This window comes from Dermochelys coriacea, chromosome 6 (assembly GCF_009764565.3).
Source record: "Dermochelys coriacea isolate rDerCor1 chromosome 6, rDerCor1.pri.v4, whole genome shotgun sequence".
In the NCBI taxonomy this organism is placed as follows: Eukaryota; Metazoa; Chordata; order Testudines; family Dermochelyidae; genus Dermochelys; species Dermochelys coriacea.
Genome location: NC_050073.1, coordinates 29,077,213 through 29,103,532, shown reverse-complemented (window position 1 = coordinate 29,103,532; position 26,320 = coordinate 29,077,213). Strand labels below are relative to the sequence as shown.

General features: G+C 43.4%; 1 protein-coding gene across 19 annotated transcripts in view; it reads left to right on the top strand.

Annotated features, from left to right (window-relative positions):
* DENND2B (DENN domain containing 2B) overlaps positions 1-25,094 on the top strand; it is a 304,550-nt gene extending 279,456 nt beyond the window's left edge. For all 19 annotated transcript variants that reach the window (XM_043515662.1, XM_043515653.1, XM_043515659.1 and 16 more), the window contains 6 exons: positions 10,848-11,025; positions 12,360-12,401; positions 16,765-16,876; positions 17,916-18,155; positions 21,700-21,786; positions 22,248-25,094. In XM_043515662.1, the coding sequence (XP_043371597.1) occupies positions 10,848-11,025; positions 12,360-12,401; positions 16,765-16,876; positions 17,916-18,155; positions 21,700-21,786; positions 22,248-22,282 (694 nt within the window). In that variant the 3' untranslated portion in view covers positions 22,283-25,094. The remainder of the gene's footprint in view (positions 1-10,847; positions 11,026-12,359; positions 12,402-16,764; positions 16,877-17,915; positions 18,156-21,699; positions 21,787-22,247) is intronic.
* The last annotated feature ends 1,226 nt before the right edge of the window (positions 25,095-26,320 follow it).

The following is a 26,320-nucleotide window of genomic DNA, read 5'->3' as shown; positions in this document are numbered from 1 at the left end:
TTTGGCGAGCAGGTCTGAGGCAAGGCTTCTGACTAACCACGGTCCAAACGTCAAAAGACCCCAACAGTGGATCGGGCACATATAGAGGACCTTCTAGTACTCTATGGCTCTGAAGGCGGATGAGGGCTGTAGCAGAGGGAAGGGAGGCCCCTGGTTGTCTTGGATCTCCTTGCCACAGGGTCAGGGTTTTTTTCCTGTCAAGTTTCATGTGGTTACTGCCCGTGCACTGGTTTCCCCATGTTAAAAGATTTCATGTGCAGGCCTATGCCAAAGGGTTCACACCCGCACAAAGTCCTGTGGTGATGGACGAGTGGCAGGGAAGAGTGATCTTAGGAGCAGTGATCTCTGGGAGTCTTTAGTCACAAATCTGCACGCAGGTGGCCACTGTGTGATGGTGGTTTTATGCTTTGTTGAGAGAGAAGTGCATTTTAGCAACAGCAGTGGCTGTGACTGAGCAGGCCTTTTCAGGATCCCCTCTGCTCACCTCAAACGGGGAGGGGGCTAGAAAAGGTGCCCAAACTATAGGCTGTCTCATGCTCTTCCAACTGGATGGTCATATCCAGTGAGATCACTCAACTCCGTGGCCAAAACAAGAGATATAAGACCATGAATTTCACCACATGGACTGTCCACACCCTTATGGACTCTCAGAACAGTGAATGCCCAGAAAGAACTGCCATAATTGCCAGAGAACTGGCAAGACTCAACATTGATGTTGCAGCTCTTAGTGAGACCCACCGGGCCAATTAAAAGAGGATGGAGGTGGCTACACCTTCTTTTGGAAAGGAAAGCCACTTGAAGAGGGATGCATTCATGGGATTAGCTTTGCCATCAAAAATAAGTTTGCCAGTCAGCTTTTGCAGCTCAACGAGCATCTCATGACTCTTCGGCTCAAGCTTAGCAAAAACCAATATGCCACAGTCATCAGCACATATGCCCAAACACTCGATGATGAGTAAGATAATAAGGAGCAGTTTCATAGAACTCTTGATGCAGTCCTCACAGCCACACCTAAGGCCGACAAACTCATCCTCCTGGGAGATTTTAATGCCAGAGTCAAACGGGATTCCCAACTCTGGAGAGGCACAATAGGCAAAGAAGGGGTGGGAAATGTAATCCCCAACGGTATTCACCTCCTCAGCAAATGTGCGGAGCATGATCTGCTCATCACAAATACATCTTTAGGCAGAGTAACAAATTTAAGACCACTTGGAAACATCATCGGTCCAAACGCTGGCACCTCCTTGACTATACCAACGTCCGTATAACATGAGCTATGAGAGATACCGATCACTGTTGGACAGACCGTTAGTAAGATCAGTCATGTACCTGCAGCTTGCTCCACCACACCGCAAACAGCCAAAGACTAAGCGAAAGCAGTACAATGTCAAAGCACTTCAGGACCAAACCAACTGCAAGACATTCCAGCAACATCTGTCTAAGAAACTCTCTAACCTGCCTGACAACATCATTGACATTCTAGAGCACTGGGATCAATTTAAAAACACCATTCACAATGCATATGGTGAAACCATACGATATTCCACTCATCGACACCAAGATTAGTTTGATGAAAACAATGAGGAAATCCTAGCATTAGTTCAACAGAAAAGAAATGCATTTTGTAACTGGCAAAATGATTCCTCTAACAAATGAAAACATGAGGCCTATCCCCTGCTTAAAACCAAAGTCCAAAGGAGGTTATGTGACATCAAAAACAAGTGGTGGCAAGAGAAGGCCTCTGAGATCCAGGGTTTTGTAGACCAGGATGACCTGAGAAGCTTCTTTCAAGCAACAAAAGCTATATATGGGCCAAGCTCCAAAGGCCCAACCCCCTTACATTCTCAGGATGGCTCCACCCTCCTCAAGGAAAATGTGACCATTAAACAACGCTAGAAAGAGCACTTTGAGACTCTACTAAACCACAAATCCATGGTCTCTGAAGACACCATCAAGTTTATTCTACAACACTAGCAATGGAACACCTTGCCTATCCCCCATCTTTTGAGGATGTCCGGCATGTCATCACTCAGACAAAAATCACAAGGCACCAGGCCCAGATGGCATCCCAACTAAGGTTTTTAAAGCTGGTAGAACAATACTCCAGCACAAACTTTGCCAACTCCTCAACAATATCTGGATCTGTGAAGAAATTCCACCTGACTTTCAGAAAGCCAACATTGTTACAATATTCAAGAAAGGGGACAAATCTATATGCGGGAACTACAGAGGTATTGCTCTCCTCTCCATTGCAGGATACTACTAAACCGAGGAAATTGCCGAGGAACTCCTCCCTGAATCACAGTGTGGCTTCAGGCCATCCTGAGGCACAACCCACATGATCTTCGTGGCATGACAGATTCAGGAGAAGTACAGAGAGCAACACTAGGAACTGTTCATGGCATTCATTGACCTAACCAAGCTCCCAATTTCCCTAAGTTCCCTGTGCAGCAGCCACCCAGCAGGCTATCAAAATGCTGGCAGTTCAGCTGTCCCTCCCCCCCACTGCCGTGTGCTGCTCCTGCCATCTTCCTTGGAGCTGCTCCTGGGAGCTTCCTGCTTGCTGTACAAGTGGGGGATGCGGGAAGGGGAAGAAAGAGGGATGCTAATGTCAGGATGTACCCCCCTCCACCGCTCCTGTACCATATCTGCACAGAGCGGGTTGGGGGACAGGACATGACAGGGCTCAGGACGGAGGGAGCTTGCTGGCAGCAGCTGCTGTCTCAACTTCCTGATCTACTTAAAAAGGCATTGTACTTAGAGTGGGGTCAGTGTATTTAAAGGGGCAATGCACGTATCTCTCTCTCACACACACACGGTGTGTGTCTCTGTCTCTCCCTCACACACACACATGGTGTGTGTCTCTGTCTCTCTGCCATGCTGTGTCTCCTCCCTCCATTCATGCTGCCTTGTAGAGTGTGAGGCTACATTAACAATGGGTTAACCCTTGAGGGCTCAGCCGAATGCTAGTTCATCATTTAGCAGTAAGGCATTCCCTGGGAAATATCCCACTCTCTTCCACCCTCTGACTCCACCACCTCAACCAAGCTTCACAATCATTATTGTTGTGTACAGTATTAAATTGTTTGTTTAAAACTTATATTGTATATATGTGTGTATAATATAGTCTTTTGTCTGGCAAAAAAATATTCTCTGGAAGCTAACCCCCCTCATTTGCATTAATTCTTATGGGAAAATTGGATTTGCTTAACATAATTTTGCTTAAAGTAGCATTTTTCAGGAACATAACTACAACGTTAAGCGAGGAGTTACTGAACTCCATGATGAGATGACTGCCACCATTTTGTGCAATGGCTCAGAGACCAAACCATTCACCATTCGCACTGGTGTCAAGAAGGCCTGTGTCATTGCTCCAACACTCTTCTCCATTTACCTTGCTGAGATCCTGATTCTCATTCACGACTGCCTTCCTGACAGAATCGGGATAGAGTATCATATGGATGGCCAACTCCTCAATCTTTTGACGTCTCCAAACAAAATCTAAGATCACAAGAATTGGCATCATTGACTTTCAGTGTGCAGACTGTGTCATTCTTGCACACACCGAGACAAATCTGCAAAGCACCCTAAATCTTTCTGCAGATGCCTATCACAACTTTGGTCTCTCTCTCAAGATCGGGAAAACCAAGGTACCCTACCAGCCCTCACCTGCACAAACTACTCTTCGTACTCCACAAATCACCATCAGCGGAGAAAGCCTGGAAAATGTGGACCATTTTCTGTACCTTGGCAGCCACCTTTCCCAAACAGCCATCATTGACACACAAATTGAATACAGGATCCGCTGTGCCAGCACATCTTTTGGAAGACTGGCCACTGTGTATGTATGCCTGACACTCGCCTCCCGAAGCAAGTCCTCTTCTCTCAGTTAAGTCAGTTGCAGGTTGGGAAAAGTCAGCTATTTACAAAAGTTGGGGGAAAGTTTTTTTAAAAACTCTCTCTCAATAAGTTGCTGGATATGGTGTGAAGGGTTGGCTTGGGTTCCAGTCACCCAGGTGAAGGGGTTGAGAGGAAATTATGGCCAAAGTTTTTGAATATGGCCACTGATTCCGTGTGCCTATGACAGAGCATGCTAAGTCAGGAGCTGACTCAGCATCCTGTCACTCAAATCCCCACCACATCCCCTAACTGGAAGGTCAGTCAACTGAGTAGAGCTACACCTGCAGGGCTAATTAGAGGGGGAAGCAGCCCCAGCAGCTAGGCGCATATAAATTGAGAGTGAGGAAGATCTGGAAGGGGGACCTGAGAGCCAGAAGGAAGACACAGGTACACAGGGCTCCACCACCTTGCCTTGAAGCAAATGGGGGAGCTGGCTGGGGCTTGTAAATAGCATTGCAGGCAGAGACCTTCTGGAACAACAAAATAGAACGTGATGGTGGTGAAGGACACTTGAAGTGGTGCGGTCTGTATTTAAGGCCTGAAGGGACTCACAAGTGACCACCCCTTGATGGTGCTTCAGAATGTTGGCTGCCTAACTTGAGACACCTGTGCCTGTGTTTGTGACGTGTTAAGTGCCCACAGCTCCAATTGAAGCAGATGAGGATGTTCAGCACCTCTAAAATCAGGCAACAAATTGAAACACCTACATAGTGGTTATTTCTGAAAACGTGGGCCTAAATGACTTTTATGCAAGTGAGGGGACCATTCTCTTTTTTCCCTCCCATGGCTTGGAACTAGTCCAAGAGTGAGGATGGCATTGAGCTATTTACAAAAGAGCAAAGCTATAGTGTACACCAGCAATTTTGCTACAGAAGGTATCAATGATTCCCCTTTCCCCATGCTGTGTTTCCTTCCCTCTCATTCCTAATGGCACAACAGCAGGAGCCATTAAAGAAAAGTGCTATTGTGTGCTGAGGTTAGACATATGGGTGTGGAATATCTATCTAACTCAAGTATTGGAAGGGATAGAACTTCAGAACTCCAACAGAAATCCAGAGCAAGCTCTCCAAAGAGGAAGAGGGAGGATGTGGGGAGGGAAGGTAACTCAGTCATGGAGCAGTTGTGGGTTGGTGTGTGTGTGTGTGTGTGTGTTTTAAAAAAAACAGATGAAAGAGTTCAGTAAATGTTGAGACAATGTCATAATTAAATCAGCAGGGAAAAATGAGAAACATGAAAAAGCTGTGGAAAAGTAAACACAGGCAATGGAAATGCATATCTGTGAATTTACATTTTGGCTACATTTCTCCATCTAAGGAAATAGAGAAAATCAGATTTTGATCATTGGTGCCAGTTAAGTACATGGTCTGTAGCATCTGCATAGCATGCACCTGGCATCAACCCATTGGGATAATGTAATACTGGTAGGATTTTGGCTCCCCATGTAAATAATTCCTCTCACTGAACAATCTCTCCCTGTGTTATGAGAATCACTACCCACTAGGAGAGGTGTGGGGTGAGGGAAGAGGGGATAACCTCACCTTCCTCCACTTTCACTTCAAATGCCAAAACATTTTAAGAAAACGCTCTAAAAACAGCAGGTTACAGAGTTCAGAGGAATCTGCAAATGATTTTCCTGACTAGAAGGGCAGTCTTAGTTCTGGGAGAACATCCTTAGGGAGGGACTTTTGAGAAATTATGGGCTTCATGTGGCAATGGTAGACAGGGACGAGAGAGGTCATGGTTAGATGCCCCAAACAATTGCAAAAGGTTTTACAACTCCACTTCCTTAATAGTAGTGTAACGGGTTGGGTCACAGAGGCCCTCTTGGGACTGTCACCTGATGTGCTGAGACTACCTCTGAGCCCGTTTTCTCTGCAAGTTTGGGCCTCCAGAACCCTGCCTTGTCGAGTCAGACACCAGTCTGCTCCACCACAGACACAGGGTCTGAACCACGCACCCCAAAGCTGCAGACTTAACTGAAAACAGCTTAAGAAGTGCTCCCGTCTCTAGCACCCTGACACCCAGCTCCCAATGGGATCCAAACCCCAAATTAACTCGTTTTACTCTGTATAAAGCCTATACAGGGTAAACCCATACATTCTCCGCCCTCTATAACACTGATAGAGAGACATGCATAGCTTCTTTGCTCCGTCAGGTACTAATTACTTACTCTGGGTTCAAAAATCAACAAAAGTAATTTTATTAAGTATAAAAAGTAGGATTTAAGTGGTTCCAAGTAATAACAGGCAGAACAAAGTAAGTTACGAAGCAAAATGAAACAAAACACGCAAATCTAAGCCTAATACATTAAGAAACTGCATACAGATAAATATCACCCTTTGAGATGCTCCAATAAGCTTCTTTCACAGACTGGACCCCTTCCTAGTCTGGGTCCAGTAATCACGCACACCCCCATAGTTACTGTCGTTTGTTCCAGTTTCTTTCAGGCATCTCTTGGGGGGTGGAGAGGCCATCTCTTAAGCCAGCTGAAGACAAAATGGAGCTTTTTCCAGGGCCTTTTATATTCTTTCTGTGGTGGGCAGAAACCCCTTTGTTCTCCTATGCAAAGTCACAACAACAAGATGGAGTTTGTAGCCACCTGGGCAGGTCACATGTCCATGAATGATTCAGCTTTTTGCAGGTCGACGCAATTGTTGTTTACATTGTTTGAACCTTCCCAGGAAAGCTCAGATGTGGATTGGCGTCTCCAAGTCCATCATCGGTTAAGTGTTTCTTGATTGGGCACTTACTGAGAATAGTCCTTTCTCAAGAAGCTGACCAAAAAGCTTCCCTGAGGCTACTTAGAATCAAACACATTGAGATACAAGTACATAGCCAATATTCATAACTTCAAATACAAAAATGATACAGACATACAGACAGCATAATCGTAACCAGCAAACTACAACCTTTCCATAGACACCCGACTTGACCTGGGCTGTGTACAAGACCTGGTGCAATCATAAGACCCTGGTTGCAACAATGATCTATATGGTCACAGTTCATGTCAATAACGTCACAAATGGGCTTTTACGAAGAGAAAGAGGGGGTTGTTCCCTACACTGATGGAATATTTCCAGCTAGAGTGGGAGGCATATACAAAAAGACTTCAGCGTTTCCTGGAGGCAGAAGACTTGCGTCACTGAAAGGGTTACTGTCTTTAAATACAAGCATCTAAAACTAACCTCAGCATTTCCAAAAGTCGATCTGCTTGGGCCTAAATGTAAAACCTGACCTGATCCCAACTAGACCAGAGCCAATCCGAATTTGACCCAAGCCTGAGTGTGTTGGAGCATTTTCATACCCAAACCCATGGGGTTTGTAGTTTGTAGTTGGGACCTGTCAGCTTCGGGTTGGGTTGCAAGGGACTAGCCATCAGCCCAGACTCCATTTTCTTTATTTTGTTTCCTCCATGGAGACAGAGGGGCTAATTACCTCCTAGTCCTACAGCCTGATCTCCCACCCTCGTTTGCCTTTCACTCCCTACCCTAGTTCAGCATCTCACACCTGAAGGGCAGCTGATTTCACCTTCCTGGGCAATTCCCCCTGAACCTGTGTCAGTGCTGCCAGCTCACCCTGGGGGCTCAGCCTGGTGGGGGCTTCCCACACCCCATACCTGTGATCCATCTGTGGACGTCTCCTGTGGATGTTAGCGTGGCAGTGGCTGCTTGCCTTGGTCCTGCTGGCTGACACTTCCTTGTTGCGCTGTGTGTGCTGTGGAGTGAGAGGCTCTGCCAACATGCACACTGCTGCGAGCGGTGGCTGCTGGCAGGACTGAGGTAGGCAGCTGCTGCCATGCCAATCTCCTGGGCAGAAAGAGGTGATCAGTGACCCAACCTGAGCCTCAGAATGTTGGGTTGTTTTGAGACACGACCCAAACCCAACACTTGTAGTCAAGTCCCATTGAACTCAGGTTGGGTTCAAGGCTCCAACAGCATATGATGTGTCTATCTCTCAAGCACTGTTTAGTGGTGAGTAATGTGTGTTTCTGGGAATACAGTACTTGCCCTGAGATAAAGTACTGGCTTTTAGCAATTGACAAATAATCTACATGGTGTCATTTTTCTTGGCCTATATTTTGAGATTAGATATTTTAGTGTACCTGCACTGCTGATAGCAGATATTCTAATATCCTGTCTGGGTACAGATACTCTTGTTTTCATTGACTCCAGTCCATTAAATATGTGGATTATTTCTCAATAGCTAAAAACTAGTGCATTATTTTAGTGCAAGTACTGTATTCCCAGAAACACACATTATTCACAACTAAACAGTGCACGGGAGATAAAGAAACCATAATCCTTTCAGTGCAAGCTTTCTATCCTAGTTAATATCAGTTTTTGCTGACAACTTTCCTGGCCAAAAAAAAAGTCTGTATATAACACAATGGGAAAATGATTTGGGCAGACAAATTACCCCAGAGAAATTGGCTTTGATTTAGAAAAGTGACCATTGGTCTCCACTTATAGCACAGTAAAAGAAAATGTATTTAAGACATTTTTGATGGTACCTTCCACTAGTCATAGTAGAAAATATGTATAGATTGAATGGGGATGATGATTGGAGAAATTGAATTGAAAATAGGGATTTTTATGCATATATGATGGACATGTTCCTCTATTGAAGAGGAAGAGCAGGAGAATCAACTAACAGGAAGACATAAGAAAGTGTAAATTAAAACACCCTAAAGGAGATGGGTGTCACCCATACATCCATCACCTCTGAATTTGACCTCAGATGTGTAGTCACTTAATTTGCGGTCAAAAATGTCATGTAGGCCCCCTTCATAAATGAGATCATTTAAGCCTATTATATGACCAGGACAAAAAATGTAGCAACAAGGGCTCAATTCAGCACGTGTGTATATAATATATATATATATATATATATATATATATATACACATACACACACACACACGAACCACAGTGAAAGTGGGGTTTTATCTCTGCATGGGGACAGGATTCTGGAGGCCTAAATTTAATGTCAAGTGTTTTGCGGTACTTTACCTGAGACATTTTAAAGGGGCCTAATTTTCAAATGATGGGTGCTGAGCACTTCTGAAAACATTTGCATGAACTGGCTTAAAATAGAAACACTGACATTTGCAATAACAGTGCTGCAAGCTGTACCACATTAGCATACTACAGCTTAAAGAAATCACAGTTGGTCATGTCACGGTCTTGTCCACGTAACAACCTCCCACTGCATGGTATTAACTAGCTTCAGGTGAAAGTTCTGAAAGAAAAAACTAGCACAACGTTCCAAAGCCAAAAGCCTCCTAAAGCGTGGGAATAGCACACGAGAGAAGTTGTTGGTGCTGATTTACGTCACAGCACTGCATGCGAGAGGAAAAGTTACAAAAGGGCATTCTATAGAAAGAAAAGATTGATGAACCTAGTGCTGGAGAAATGTTTGTTTTCCTGCTTGTAGCTTAACGTGGCTCTTTTTTTTTTGGTAGTCATTCCTCCATGACAACCCCATCTGTAACGGTTGAAAATACCACAAAAGCATTAAAGGGAGATTGAGAATTGTGCTTGGGAGCCTGCATCATGCTCCATAGTTCCTTCTCCTGAAACGCATCATTGTGCTTGCTATGGCATATGCTGCAGAGTGCAAGATAAGAGTCAAGGGCAGCTCCATCACATGCTGTGGAACAATATTAGAAAAAGCAGCATTTGATAAGAAACTTGTAGCAGTCTAGTGTAGGCAAGGTCATAAAAACATACCATAATTGATATATCTAGAGTAAATAACAAGGAAAAAAAACCTGATTATTTCCAGTAAAAGATGAACACTGCCCTTTGTATTTTAGTTTTGTTCATGTTCAGGCAAATTCCAAAGTGTAATTCCTATAGCTAAGCAAACAGGTGACACGTTCTTCTTAGCGTATGCGCCATGTGCCTCAGGTGGCATGTGACCAGGATTCATCACCAAATATGGTTCGCTGGTTGGATCATTTGCTTTCCTGGCTTGGGCCAGGTACCGACAGGGAGCATGACGTGAACACTGATCCATGTCCCCAGGTGATGCATTTTCCCATGTGTGCAGAGTCATCTGTTTTTCTGCTTAATGCTTGCAAGAATTATCTGAATGGAAGTCTGATGCCACCTAAAGTCTAACAGAGGACTTGCAGTGAAGTCAGTTCGGACTCTTTACCCAGAATTATCAAGTGGTAATAGCACAAAAGTTATTAGTTATTTCTAGTTCTTATAGTAGAAGTTTGCACTGTGAGAAAATTAGCTCAGTCAGACTGAGCTGGGTAAAAAGCTTCACAAATCAGGCCATAGTGTCAGCTCTGAAAATGAGAGTCCTTCTTTCTTTCCCTGTCATAAAAATTAACTTGATGATGATCTTTTATTGCTAGTGTTCAGGAAGCATTTGACTATAAAGTGAAACCCAGATGTGTTCAGTAAGTAAAAGGACAATGTAAGCAAGGAATTTCCAGTGAAGGAGACAAATACTTAACTCTTATAGGACTTTTCATACATACTCCTCAAAGCACTTTACATAGGAGGGCCAATATTGCTATCCCCCTTTAAGAGATGGGGAGACTGAGGCACAAAAAGGCAAAGAGACTTAGCCAAGGTCACAAAGCAAGTCAATGGCAGAGCCAAGAATAGAGCCCACATCTCATGATTCCCAGTCTGGTGCCCTTTCCAAGTAAAGGCTGACCTTCCAGCCTCAGCTATGAGTGATGTGAAAAACATGGGCACAGTGGGAATTTACAAAGCTACCACACAGTTTAGTACAGAAGGGTGCTGGGATTGGAATAGCAGGCAGGATGCAGATTAGAACTGAGGTGCATTGGCATTCGGATGCTTGTAAAGCCATCCTGCGAGAAGGGAGTACCCGTATTCTCACTGTGCTACTATTTCAGCAGCAGGTAAGCAGTCATTCCGGGCTAAGAACAAGCTGTAGTAATGCCGATATTTCTCTCTCCTCAGCACCCTCTCGAGCTGTTCTCATGCTGTGGTGGCTCTGCTGTATCCCTTCTCCTGGCAGCACACTTTCATTCCTGTTCTCCCCTCATCCATGATTGACATTGTCTGCTGCCCTACTCCGTTCCTGGTTGGATTGCTGTCCAGCTCTCTGCCCAAACTGAAAGAGCTGCCTGTAGAAGAGGTAGGAATCAGCCCAGGACTTGGTTATTAAATGAATTCAAAAATGGTTTGTATGGAGTAAAACTGATTTACACCAGCTGAGTATCTGGGCTTTGATATAGGTTTTTACTTTTCTAGCCCTTAACTTGCCCCTTTGTTTCTTCTCTCTCTAACTGTCGTGCACAATTACCTCTTGGGAAAAAAACTAAAATACTGTAAATAGATTTTAAAGATTCTAGTCTTCCCTCGATGCCCCCGTGTATGGTGATTGACAGTGAAAAGTCAACATTCACCTTGTCACAACAAAGTCAATATTGGGATAAGGTCTCATTTTCTTGTATGTGAAATAACATAGTGAAGTGACATCAGCACAGTAAAAAACCATTCACTTTGGTGCCAGCCACTGTCACTCTCACTAATTCTAATGGGATTTACACTCATAGCCATACACTGAATAGAGAATAGAACACCTACGGCAAAGAAGGTCCTTTCAAGGTCTCATTGGTGCTATATTGCAAATGAAATTAGCTTTATGTTTATATAGTCTGTCCAAAATACTGCTGCCACAATCCTTCCCTCTCACACAACTCTGATCATCGCTTCACTCTCCTCTGATTCCTTCACGGTTTTCCTCTCCCCTTCCACAGCAAATTTCCTTTACTTGTGGTCACTTCAAAGGCTCTCCACACAGCTGCCCCGTCCTAAATCTCTGCTCTGTTTTCCTCCTACCCTTCCCACACTGCCCTCCTACATACCATTTTAGCGTTCTCTCATCCTTGCACATTCATTATTAATTATTATTTACACTTCATCCATGCCATCCCCTTAATGCTTGGAACTAGTCCTACTGCACCAAACAACACCTGTTTTCACCAAAACCCCTTTTGAAATACAGTTCTTCTTCAAAAATGACACCTTTATGGATAATCCATCAAAACAACAATCAGGGGGTAGCCGTGTTAGTCTGTATCCACAAAAGCAACAAGGAGTCCGGTGGCACCTTAAAGACTAACAGATTTGTTTGAGCATAAGTTTTCGTAGGTAAAAACCTCACTTCTTCAGATATTTTAAAGCAAACCTTTCTGAAATCTGCCCATCATCTGAGATATGAAATGTCTGAAGTGTTCTGTCCTATTTAGCCTCTGACCTTTACAGGGCAGGAGTCTGTCTTCCTGTTTTGTATAGAATTCTGCAAATGGTTTGATGCTGCAGACTTACAACAGAAGTTTGATTCTCATTCTAATTTCTGTTCAGGCTAAGCACCATTTAGATTCTCCCTCTATCTGTAAAAGCAGACACTAGTAGAATGTCTTCAATCACCAAGATAAATCTTTACCATAGCTTTCTTTTTTTTAGGCTTTGATGGTTAACTTGGGATCCGATCGATTCATCAGACAGGTACAGTATGGCTTTAAATTAACTAAAATAGGTAGGCTTGGCAGAAAGCAATTTTTATTATTTTATAATTTTGATGTTTATTTTTAAGTATTCTTCATTTTTATCAATTTAAATTTTCACAGTTGTTGGAAACTATGCAGGGGTGGGTGTCAGATAATTATTCAATGACAATAGACATTGAGATGCAAAAAGTTGAAGCTTTATAACCATTATAACACAAATTATCAACATCATATTGTGATGGGGTACCACCTGGAACTGGAGTACCACAGAGGCCCCCTGACCCACCAGCCTGGGCTCTCTCTTACACTGTACTGCTGTGACAAGCTGCAAGGCCCTCCAAACTTCAGCCTGCACTTTCACCAGCATACATAGAGGTAGGGACACATCCAGCTCCAGTTACATGCAGGCAGGCTCTTTGACCAGCCCCTACATGGGAAGGCTTCAGCTTGGGCACCTCCCAGCTCCTCAGGTACCCCCCCCCCGGAGTATAAACCCAAAATTATACTGTCTTGCACTGCACAGGGAACTGTACAGCGTAAGCTCATAAAATTCGCCTCCTCCCTCAATGTGGAGAGGAATATGCCACAGATTTCTGCCCCTGAGTTATGATTTCCACACACTGGTTTAGAGAAAGCAAAAACTATTTTATTAACTACAAAAGATAGATTTTAAGTGATTATTAGGGATAGCAAAGAGATCAAAGCAGATTATCTTGCAACTAAACAAAAAACGCAGACTAAGCTTAATATACTAAATAGATTGGATATGAGTAGCAGATTCTCACTCTCAGTGATGATACATGCAGGCTGCAGATTCTTAAGGGGCAAGTTGCACTTGCTTATGGCTTGGAATCCCCAGGTGTTCTATTCACAGGTGAAAAATCCCTTTAGCCTGGGTCCAGCACTAAAATCCCTTTAGCACTGGGTCCCCCAGTCCAGCCTTGTTCCTCGGCTGTTTCCAGGAGTCTTCCTGGGTGGGGAGTCAGTGAAGAACCCCAGGTGATGTCACTCCCAGCCTTATATAACTTTTGCATAAAGTGGGAACTCTTTGTTTCAAAGCTTAGTTCCCAGACTGTTCTCTGGAAAAACACTGACATCCCAAGATGGAGTCTACAGACATGTGGTCACATCACATGTCCTTGTAGAGTCATAGCAGCCATTACTTGGAGGCTGTCTGTAGGGTCCTCAGGACCGCTCGCTAGGTGGGAAATAAGCTTCTCTTAAGGCCTATTATTCTTTCTAACAGCTCTTCCCCACCCACTGTCTAGAATGAAAGCATCTTGTCTAGTGGGCATTTCCCAGGTGTAATTACCTTTGGAAGTACAGATACAAAAATGATATATGCATACAAATAGGATAATCATATTCAGCAAATCATAATCTTTCCAATGATATCTTACATGAAGTATCTTGCATAAAATACTTTATGATTATGTCACAATCTTATCATAATATCACTGTGAAGAGTATGGGATGCGGACTCACACATATGTCAAAACATACAAAGTTAATAGCCTTAAATCAAAGTCAAGTGAGTTCTCAAGCAGCATTTTTCTTACTTTGCATAGCTGTACATTTCTATTATTACCGATGGAAATATTTTTTCATTGGCTTGTGTGTGTATGGCCAAATGGATGTTTATTTATATTTAAAAATCTAATTCTTCCAAGCCTAAAAATAGGCAACTTTGCAGCCCTTTAATCAGGTGGTTTAAAGAAACATAATGGAAAAGTTCCAACTGGAACTGTGCAATGAACTAGAGATTAGAAAAGTCTGAATCTTTTCTGTTTCCTCTGGAAATAAATAGTATGCCTAGAAGATGCCAAGAGAACTTACCTTCAGAGTTGCTTTACTGTTGCTTTCAAGTGGATCCAGCTTATTAGCAGCCTCTCGGCAGAAAGCTGACATTATCCAGCAGTTGCCAAAAAGTGGAAGGCAGGTTTGCAAGGCTGCAGTCAGGGAAGGAAGTGATGGGACATACCTTCCCTGACTGCAGCCTTGCAAACCTGTCTTCAGAGAAGAGGGGCTGCAGCCCAGGTGTCAGGGGTTTCCACTGGGAGAAGGGGCATCGGAGGCCTCTGGGGCTACATGGTACCTCTGTCTGTGCTCTCCAGGCTTTGCCCTGCACCAGTGCTGAGGGCCTGTTTCAGCATATCCTAGCATGTCCTTCCCTGGTTGCAGGTCCCCGGTGTCAAGGCAGGCACAACCCCAAGAGTCCAGGGAGAGATGCCATGCATCTCCACGGGCCCCTAGTGCTCCTGCTCTCTGTGGAAAGCCCTGGAATCCTCCCCACTGCTGCTTTTCCCGCAGCCTCCCCTCCCAGCCCACAATGCTGGACTCCAGCAGGGGATCCCCTGTTGGACAGGGATGCAGGAACCCCAGTTCATTACCACACCATTCTGTGTGGGTGGTGGGGGCCCCAGGCGCAAGCAGCTTTGCATAGCTGCAGCCAGGGAAGGCATGTGCCAGCGCGTCCTTTGTTCCCGCTATCCTGCTTGTTACCAGGGCCTTTCTTCCTGAAAAAGTTCTTAATAAGCATCATGCCATTGCCAATATCTGAATCTCTTTAACATTAAAGTCAATGGGTGGGGATTGGTTCCCAGCAAAACATTGCTATTAACGGGAAGTTGTTAATATCAGAACTGCTGTTAAGCAGAATCTACTGTAATACAGAGACAAATCCAGGGCCTAGAGAGACAACTTAATCTTTTCAACATCATTTTAGCAAGACAACAAGCACAAGTGGAGGTGATAAGTTCAGGGGGGAAAAAAGCTGAGGAAGAAGTCTACAGGTGGAGAGGAGAAAATTGAGGATGATTTACTGAGTTGTGGAGTAAGAAGGAACCTTGGAAAAAGAAAGATAAAGAATCGCTATTTCCTGAAAGTAAGGTGGCACTAGAAAATTTACAGATAAAAGAGAACGCGCGGAGTCAATTGGATATACCCTTTAAAGTAGAGGTTGGGCAAACAGACAAGATTACTCTAAAGATTCCTTGCAACTCTAGAAGTCTTGTATAAGATCATTGTTTCTGGAGCAAATGTTAAACATGGTGTGGAGAATGAGCAAAAGTATTTGCAGGAAAATAAGCAAAAGAGGAACTATCAAGAATTGAAGAAGCTTCCAGAACCGAGCCTGAGCATCTGGGTGTATGTGTGGCTAGACCTTCATCTTGTGTATATTCAAGAAACAACTATTTGGAACCCATCATGCCTGTCTGGTGCCTTCATAATATGTTTGTTGTATAACAAGCAGGTTCATGACCTATATGTATTTACATTGCACTCCAGTAGCATGTTATATTTCTCTACTTCAGTCTCATGAAAAACACTATAAAGTTAAATTCAGAAATGATTAACAGAAGAACATAAGGTTTCATTATTGTATTCATGTAGCCATTAAAGCAGAGGTGGGCAAACTTTTTGGCTTGACGGCCAAATCTGGGTGGGGAAATTGCATGCAGGGCCATGAATCTAGGGAAGGGGCAGGGGGTTGGAATGCGGGAGGGGGTGCAGTGTGAAGGAAGAGGCTCAGGGAAAGGGGTTGGGGCAGAGGAGGGGTGCGGAGTCCGGGAGGGGGCTCAGGGCAGGGGGTTGGGGGCTCAGGGCAGGGGTGGGGTATAGGAGGGGTGTGCCAGGCGGTTGGGGTGCAGGTGGGATGTGGCATGGGTGCAGCAGGGTGTTGGGATGCAGGAGAGGGCTCAGGGCAGGGGTTGGGGTACAGGAGGGGGCTCAGGGCAAGGGTTGGGGTGCAGGAAGGGTGGAGGGTGTGGCGGGGGCTCAAGGCACGGGTAGAGGTGTGGAGTGCAGGAGGGGTTCAGGATATGGGCTCTGGCCCAGTGCCGCTTACCTGGAGCAGCTCCGGGGTGGCAACAGCGCGCAGCGGGGCTCAGGCAGGCTCCCTGCCTTCCCTGGCCCCGAAGCAGCCAGCACCATGTCCCTGTGGCCCCGGTGGAGGGGGGAGCAGAGGGCTTTGCATGCTGTCTTCGCCTGCCTGTACTTCCCCCGAAGCTCCCATTGGCTGCGATTCCCCGTTCCCAGGGGAGCTGCAGGAGGCGATGCCTGCAGGATAGGACCACACGTGGAGCCCTCTACCCTCCCCCCCAGGGGCTGCAGGGCATGGTGCCAGCCGCTTCTGGGAGCGGCACGGGGCCTGCAGTGCCATAGGGGTGGCAATCCCACGGGCTGGATCCAAAGACCTGATGGGCCGGATCCAGCCCGCAGGCCGTAGTTTGCCCTCCCCTGCATTAAAGTAACAAACACAGAATATTTTATTTCTGAATTCTAGGCCCTGAAAAAACATTGACTGCAAATGAGCATATAGGGAAGAAAACAGTCTAAAGAATTTTTTTTCTCTCCTTTAGATGGATGATGAAGATACACTATTACCTAGGAAATTGCAAGCTGCTCTGGAGCAGGCTCTAGAGAGAAAAAGTGAACTGATAAATCAGGATTCAGATAGTGATTCAGATGATGGTAAAATAATCTGGAAACAAGTCTTGTTTACCTGTGTGGGTGGGTGATATTGTGTCCCTGGGATCAGGAGAAAGAAACAAGGGCCTAATTTCAGAAAACTCATCATCTCATCCCACAGCTACATTTTACAACATCAACTTATGTTTCTGAATTAGAGTTGATGATTGAGGGCATGTAGTATAATTTTCAAAGCATGGTAATATATTAACTGCCTGTTTAAAATATCTTTTAAATGCCACAATGTACACACTCCCATAGATGTTTTGTAACCCTTTCTTAGAGACTTTGATGTAAAAAAATCTAATATACAGTTAGTCCAAGTCATTTTATATTTATTTTTATTAAACTTTGCTTTAAATATGTAAAGCCACTTTAACATCTCTGAGGTATTCACAAGTGATGCAAGAATTGAATCTACAATAAATCTTTTTCAATCAATTTTTTGCAAAGGTTCATTACCCTCAGCACAAAATTTTACTCTCAAGATCATTCAGAAGCATGCTAACTATCCAGGAAGAAGTAAAGTTCAAACAGCAGATACACATTTCAGATTAAGGCCTCAAAGATTAATTTTTAATTCTGCATCTTCTGAGGGTCTCATGTGGATTTACCCAGTAAAGCAAACTGTATTTTTGTTGACTTTGAGATATGGAAGATCTGCTATTATATTGATTGACAAGCTTAGTTATAACAACAAGAAGTCCTTGTGGCACCTTAGAGACTAACAAATGTATTTGGCCATAAGCTTTCATGGGCTATAACCCACTTCCTCAGATGCATGTTTAGTTATAGTACAGTTTATGCTTTCCACATCCAGTTAATTTTAATGGGGAAAGGGAAAGAGAGTGGCAGGGCATTTATGTGGTTTTAGGTGTTGCAAATCTTTTTTCAGATATGATTATTATAATGCTAGTTAGACTTTTGGGGGGAGAAATATTAGGTGAAAACATTAGATCCATTGCAAGTGACCAAGCAGGGACCTTGTACTGCTGCTGTTCTTCAGATGATTTGGATGTTATATTGCTGCTTTCTTTTGCAGAGTGTAACACCCTGAATGGATTAGTATCAGAAGTTTTCATCCGATTCTTCGTGGAAACAATTGGCCACTATTCCCTGTTCTTAACTCAGAATGAAAAAGGAGAGCGTGTCTTCCAAAGGGATGCTTTCCGCAAATCTGTAGCTTCCAAGAGTATCCGTCGCTTCCTGGAGGTCTTTATGGAGTCCCAAATGTTTGCTGGGTTTATCCAGGACAGAGAACTGAGAAAATGCAGGGCAAAAGGTAAGGCTTGTGATTCCCTTTGCTACTATGCAGACTGTATTTAGGGATTAATACACTTTCATGTTTTCACATGGTTTTAGCAATTACAGATTTATATACTGCCAAATATCAGTGCTATAGCTAACTTTGCCAGACACACAGTACCTCTTCTTTTGCATGCCCTGGATTAAAATGAAATTATAGGTTTTAAAGGAATGAGTCTCATCCTTGTGACACTTCCCATCTCAGTACATGAAATTATTAAAGGGAAAAGTTGACTGCTCCACACCATGAAATAATGTAAAGGATACAGCTCATTCATGGTTCTAGAACAGTTCTTGGATGTCTCAAATAAGGTACAAAGTAAAAATGTGGAAAAAAATGTTATATTGGTTAAAATAAATATCAGCAAATAAACAGGAATGCAGGACATGACTTAAGGGACAGAATTTGGCCTGGTTCTATAATCCCTTTCATGTGAGTGAGACACATATTTGTGTGAGTAAAGACTATGGGGCTAGACTATAGGGTAGAGTCTTACAGTTCAAGAAATCTGACCAATGTAGTCTACCTAGTGAGGGTCCTGCTCCTGCAAACCCTCACTCATATAGCACTAAAGAAGTGTAAATGGGAAGGGACCACAACAGATCATCTGGCCCAGTCCCCTGCACTCAAAGCAGGACTGTGTAATTAGATCATTCCTAACCATTCTAACCTGTTGTTAAAAACCTCCCGTGATGGAGATTCCACAACCTCCCTAGGCAATTTGAGTAGTCCCAGTGCTTTAGTGTCAGTCCAACTGGATAAACAAGCAATTAGCTGATGAGTCAAACTCTCAGACTGCTAGACTAGAGAGCCACTGTGCTCCTAGTTCTGGTGCAGGTCCATAAAGAACACTGAGCAGCCTGTGCAGCAGCCAGCCTGGTCTGGGGCTGAGGCTGCTGAGTATTGCACAGCAATGCCATCTGCTGGCAACTGCCGGAGCCTTGCTCCTCCCCCAGCCTGGAAGGCAGTCCGAAAAGCTTCGGAAGGAATCAAAAGGACGCAGAAGCAAGCTGGGGCTTCCCCTCCTGCATCAGGGCAATGCTGCACCACATTGGGGGAAGCCAGAGGTGAGGCAGGGTTGCTAAGCGCCTTGTGCAGCTAGAAGCCTTCCTAGCTTCATGTCAGAGAGAGGTATGGCGTTTGGGGGCTGAACAGCCAACGAAGAGAGCTGGAATGGGGAAGACAAGGCCGTGGGAGCTGACTGGGTAATTTGGGGTGGACGGAGTCAAAGGGGAAATTTGGGCAAGGAGGAGAGGTGGAAAATTAAATACGAGGGAAGGAAGAGAAGGAGATAACCTGCCTCTAAAGATACTTATGAATAGCCTGGTTTTGCATTTGGAATCCACCTGATCACACGAAATAGCAAGTATTAAAAATCTCCAGGGAGGAAACCCCTAATATATGTTCCAAGGCCCTTCTCTTGCAAATATCCTTGGACCCCATTACACTGGCTCTATTTTTCTTTCCACTCCCCTGTGTCTGAAAACTACTCTCCACAGCCTTAATCCTGCAATGAGCGTTGAAGGGATAGACCTTGGTGCCTGTTGAAAGTCCCATTGGGGCTCCATGCAGGCACAGGAGGCCCCTTGCACAAATCTTATTGCAAAATCAGGCCTTTTGGGACAAATTCAACAAAATGGATCTGCTACTATACACTGAGCAACCTCAAACCCCATTTACTTCAAGAGCTGAAGGCCTGGAGCACCTGGATTCTGCCTCTATTTTGTGAGTTTTTCAAAAGTTATGACCTAAGTCACTTTGAACCTGCCAGTCTGTCCTTGTGCTTACCTGCAAATGGATTTGCAAGATCAGGCTCTACCTCAGTTCAGGATCAGTGATAAGACTATGTTGCTGGGTGATACAACCCACTGAGTTCTGCTCTGATTGTTAAATTACAAAGTAGATATTCTAAATGTTGAAACTGCCCATCCAGTTTTTTAGGGGTTGAGCTTAGGCATAAAAAAGTATTAGTTTTGGAGGCAGCCTAAGAAATCTTTGTGGTTTAGAAAGCAGTCTTAAGTAGGCTTTCTTTGAAGAAAATAAAATGTTAAATAGTATTTATAGCAGTAAATTGAATTACTGTTTCAAGCCAAGCACAAAGGGCAGGAAGTTGTGAGTAACATGAGATGGGCCTAGCTTCATTTGGAGTGCCTTCATTTCTAGTTCTTGTTTTCATTATCTTTCCAAGATTATTTTCTAGGATGTTTTTCTTAGGGTTTCCACCTTTCTAACTGCTGGTAATTGGACACCCAAGGCCCCACCCCTGCTCTGCCTTTTCCCCAAGGCCCTGCTCCTGTTCCATATCTTCCCCCCCCCCCGCTCCCATTGCTCACACTCCTCTCCCTCTCCCCCACCCCGGATTGCTGGCTGGATCATCTCTACCTCCCCCCTTCCTTTTGCCCCTCTGCTCCAGGGCTGGGACAGGAGCTGCAGCAGCCTGACAAGAAGCCTGCCTGCAGGTAGGAGGCGGCCCTGGCTGAGCAGGGGCTGGTGCAAGTTAATAACCCAGCCCCTCCCCCCACCCTATGATAACTGTAATTTTGGTATCCAGTTAGGATTGGGGCTAAATGGAAAACATTCAGAACTGTTTTGTGAGAGTTATGTGCATAAATATCTATTTTTACCCAGGGATGCAACGAGTGTAGATTAGCCAACTGAGTGCAATTATGCTAAATGTTGATACTTGAGCCGGGCCACAAACTCTCTGTTAGCATGTTGTACTGCCTCGGGGACAGCTTGAGTCTGGGGTTTGAAGGAAGACCTGGGCATTCTGTTTCTCAGCAAGATGGATGCTGGGAGAATCATGAAAGCCACTCATGCTGTCTTTGAAACTTTGACACAATGTCTAAGGTGGCTGATAACATTACTGATGGCAAGTTGAACTTGAGGAAATTGTTGTCCTGTTAAGTGTTCTAAGAATAAACTACTGACAAAAAGGCTCGTAAGAAAGACAAAGGAAGGGGAGGAAATTAATGTAGATTGCAAAAGCCACAAATTCTTAAAGGACTCTAGAACAGGGGTTTTCAACCCCCCAGCATGCTATAAAAACTCCTTGGTCCACCTGTGCTACAACAACTGTTTTTCTGCATTTAAAAGCCAGGGCCAGCATTAGGTAGTAGCAACCAGAGCAGTTGCTGGGGGCCCCACGCTACAGGTGGCCCTGCAAAGCTTAGTTGCTCAGGCTTCAGCGTTAGCCATGGGTGGCAGGGCTCGGGGCCCTGGGCTTCAGCCCCATATGGTGGGGCTTCCTCTTTCTGTCCTGGGCCCCAGCAAGTCTAATGCTGGCCCTGCTTGATGGACCCTCTGAAACCAGCTCATGGGCCCTGGACCTCTTGTTGAGAATCACTGCTCTATAATACGTTCCTGAGGTGAATGTTGAAAGTAACTGTTCAAAAGTCTTCTCTTTCTTTGTTGGCAACACAAATCAAATTACTAGATTTTGATCCCCTTTTCCATAGCATCTTTCCCTTTCACTTGAAAAGAAGACTAAACAATGCTTTATTTTATCCACTTCCCACAGGTCTCTTTGAACAGAGGGTTGAACAGTATTTGGAAGAGCTTCCAGACACTGAACAAAGTGGAGTAAACAAATTCCTGCGAGGTCTTGGTAAGGGAAATCTTTTAAAGAAATTCTGAAATGCTTTTAACAAATGGTCTTAACAAAGCACAGCTCTGCCTAGATTGAAATGTGATACTCAACTAGTAGTTTAATTATATGATAGGAATTATCAAAAGAAAATCAACAAAAATCTACTTATCGTTGATAATAGTAGGTTTTATTATGGTCTTTGCTAAGGAAGTCTCATTCTAATTTGGAAAAAGAAACCTTACCTAACCACTGTATTCCCCCCCAACCCCCCCCCCCCAAAATCTGGAAAGGGACCTTGCCTTTTATCAGATTTGGTTGTCCAGAATTTTAATAGTTGGATACCTACATTTTTTATATAGTTGGTTCATTATATATTGGTTACAGTACACTTTTGAAACCTTTTTAGACTAACATTCAGTTTCTCTTTGTTTTTCAATGTATGTTAGTGACTGATGGATCACATTTTGTATTTGCTGTAGGAAATAAAATGAAGTTCCTTCACAAGAAGAATTAACTCCTTTCTACTGACACATCAATCCAAAGACTATTTATGACACTGTGCTTGAGACACTTACAACCTTTCAGATTCTGGTGCGGGAGGAGAATAAACTGAATACAGCTTTAAGTGACTGCAAATGCTGTTTGACAATGTGCCAGCAAAAAAAAAAAAAAAAAGAAAGAAAGAAAAGAAAAGTTTATAATGACTCCTCTTTATGTATTTGAACAGAATTTGTAAATAATGTGCTGTAAGCTTTCTTTTTTAATGAGCAAGAAAAACTGTGGTAAATATTTGTATATTCCTGAGAATAACAGGTGCTTCTTTCTCTAGTATGAATTGAGTTATGCTTGGTGCAAAATGAATAGCTAATTATGTGCAGCTGACTGTCTCAGCAGAACCACTGATTTTAAAGGATGTTTGTGAGAACTACACTGATGCCTGAATATTGTAATAGTGAATGAACTCCAGGGTATAGAGAGGGAGAGGTTATATGCAAGGGGACTGGTTTTATGTGACAGAGTTTATAATTTTCTCTTGTTTTCCTACTAATCCATTCTAAAAGACAGAAATAACAGGTAACTTTGTAATAGGCTACTTGGTTCACAACAGAATTTCCACTTGGTTTGAACTATGGTCAGTAAATTGTTTTTTAATGCATTCTGCACTATGACTGCTAAATATGAGGAAATCTCAGTTCTTCGACATGCAGCCTGCAATAATTAGGTACAGTACATCCTTTCCTAATATATGTATGTATGTATGGTTTTTAATAAACTGTGTAAATATACCTGTTTGTTTATGTTCATTGGATTCCCTCCAACATTTCAGCTACTGTCTGAATAGATACAGAAAGAATAAATTTACTGTGATTTTTGTTGAATATCTTATAATTAAAGTACAAAATGAATAATATACACCTCTCTTTCTCAGTAGGATTGCTATTTCATGAAATTTATTCTAACCTATTTTCTTACTTGACACTAGATAACTCGGGATGTTACCCAACAATCTATCTCACCATTCTAGCAACTTAAATCTGGCAACAAAATCACCTTTCAAAATGTGTTCAGGTTTATTCTTTTGGTGGGATAACAACATACTAGTTTTGTCATTATTAACATAATGGGTTAAATGTACCTGGACGAGTAAAGTTTCATGTTGATTTTTGTAATGTTGTGTTTAAATGTCTTGAGAAGGAAACAGGTTGAGCGATGCAGACATGGAGGTGGAAAGGAATGATGATAGGTGGAAGAGGGGGATGCCAAATCCCAGTCTTTGCCTTGAGTACCAGTGCAGCTCAGGCCAGCAGCGACTAGATGTATGTTAGCTATATCCTTTTCTTTGCATTATCTAAGAATTAATAGCCTAAGCAGTGCAGAGGGTTTAAGTGGGACAGATGTACTGGGCTTATCTTGGCTCTTTGCACAAGGGGTGAAGTCACCCCAAATTTTCCTAATTTAAAATTATTTAAATTAATTGATCCTTGACCAATGTTGGTAATATACCCATTGTCTGCTACATTGCTGTTCATTTATTATTTCAGTTAAATCCTTAGTTTCAAAGGGGTAAATCGGAAAAAGTTTGCAAACTTATCAGCTAATACAAATGAAGAGATGCTTCCTCCCCCTAAAATGCATTCTCAGTCTATATATAGTTTTAAGTTTTTAAAACTTGATTTCTGTGCTTACCAAGACTGGATTTGAGGCTTGCGCAACTCCTAACCTGTCAGTGGTTCAGGTTTGCTACCAGCCTCATAGAATAAAATGGAGGGTTTATTCATTGAGAAGGTGAAGTAATTTCCTTTCCAGCAATTATGTCCCTCACATTCAATTCTAACATAAGTTTATGTAGTGTACATAAAATGAAATGTATACAAAACTGAAAATACCAAGTGCCTTTGATACATTGGAGATGTATTGATGTAATTTATTTTCTTTTTCACTAACAATTTCATATTGTGCTGTTTGTGGTTGCAAGGGCATCTCATCACACTGCCATATAAGATTTATCCATGACCTCGGGCCTTTGTTCCCTGAATTAGAGATGACACTCTTGACCTTTTGAGGTTGACTCTTGCACTTTTATAAATAACCCCTGCGAATGAATCTATGGAACAACATGAAGTATCTTCTAAGAAAATCATGGATACAGCACCCTGGGCTGGAGGAAATGGCTACTATGGGAACAGTTGTTACAAACACAAGAGAAAAATGGCCATAAAATACTCAGATGCCAGGAGGGTGCCCTATCATAATAAGGCACTTATCCTCTCACATTGAAGCTGTCTTCCTCCCTTCATCTGTGATTCAGCTATCTAGCTGGAAAGCTTACCAATCTTACTTTAATTTGCCATCTGTGTAGGTATTGTTTAAAGCATACCATATGTTGTGATACACCCCCAAATGCATATCTTGTTTCATGCTTGGTGCCTGTATGTGAGGTCAATATTGGACTCTGAAGAGGATGATGGCAGTATTGCACATCCTTCCTTGGTTCTAAAATGTAGCATGTGTAAATAATACAATCCTAATGTTTTCTGTAAACCTGCCTTTCAAATCATCACATGAACAAAAAATATTGAGTTAATCATTCCCATCTGTCTGTCAGTCATTACAAAGTCCTGAACAAGGGAAAATTACTTAAACAGCGTTTAATAGTGAAAGCAAAAATCTTCAACGAGAAAAATCAGATCAGATGGTGGGACTTATGTTCTAGTGCCATAAGAGATTTGTATAATCCAGAAAGTGTAAATAAAAAAATGTATAAAATCTTAACCTCTTATTGAGTTACAATAAAGATATGCAGGGATATCCAGCCTTGCCTGTTGTACTTGTCTGCATTTAATCTTGTCTGAGTAAATCTAATTGTTTCTTCATTGCCATGAACATGGGACAACGGAATGTGGGTTGCTGTGTAGATCTGGTGTCTGAACTGGTACGTTCTCATGAAATGTGATAAAAGGGTACTGTGATATCTGCTATGGAGTGGAGAGGGTGACATCCACAAGGTGTCTTGGGGACTGCAATGCAGTTTCATGGTGCCTCAAGTTAGGCACCAACAAAATCACGGGAACAACATTGTGATCCACAAAGCCAGATTAGGCACGTAGGCTCCCTATACAATGAATGGAGAGAGATAGGGCTCTAAGAAGGTGATGCACAAAAGCCAGCTCATTAGGCAGCTCCCTGCCTAAGTTAGCTAATAGGAAATGCTGGCCAGGAGTGTGTGCTAAGCCCCTCTCTTGGTGGTAAGCACCAAAGTCCTGTCTGTAAGGAGGCGTCTCACTTTGATAGTGTTCCATGGACAGAAACCAGCTGCCTGGAGTTAGGTGCCTCAGCCACTTTTTGAGGGAATAAGTCAGGTGCCTACTTCATTCAACACAAAAGAAGAAGAGGTCTCCACCTTATTACTTTTAGCCCACCAGTTAGAGCACCTGAGATGTGGGAGATCCAGATTAAATTTTCCCATCACAAAGTGATAATTTGAACAGGGGTCTCCCACAATGCTTAGGATGGTGCTCTAACTACTGAGCTATGGGATAGTCTGATGTGAGGCTCCCTCAGTCTCCTGTTGAAACTGTTGCACTCTGGATAAAAAAAAGTGATCGGAACAGTAGCACTGGACCCAGGATCTCCCATCTCCCAGGTGGGTGCCCTAGCTCCTGTATGACAGACACATTCCCATTCTCTCTCCCTGGCCAAGTGACTCTCTGTGGACAAATACTTAAACAGTCATTAGGCCAGAGAGAGAATCGCTCAGTAGCCCAGTGGTTTAGGTACCCACCTGGGATATGGGAGAGCCCAGATCTAATTCCCCTGCCCCAACCATTCATTATTTACCCAGAGTGCATCAACTTCAACAGGAGGGACCAAGGAAGCTCCACATCAGAATACCCCCTAGCTCAATGGTTAGAGCCCTCCCCTGATCGGGGGGAAGCCCCTCTTCAAATGTTTTCTCCCCCTCAGCCAGAGGGGGGAATTGAATCTGTGTCTCCCATACCCCATGCAACTGGGCTACCAACTGGGCTAAAAGTTATAAAGTGGACACCACCTC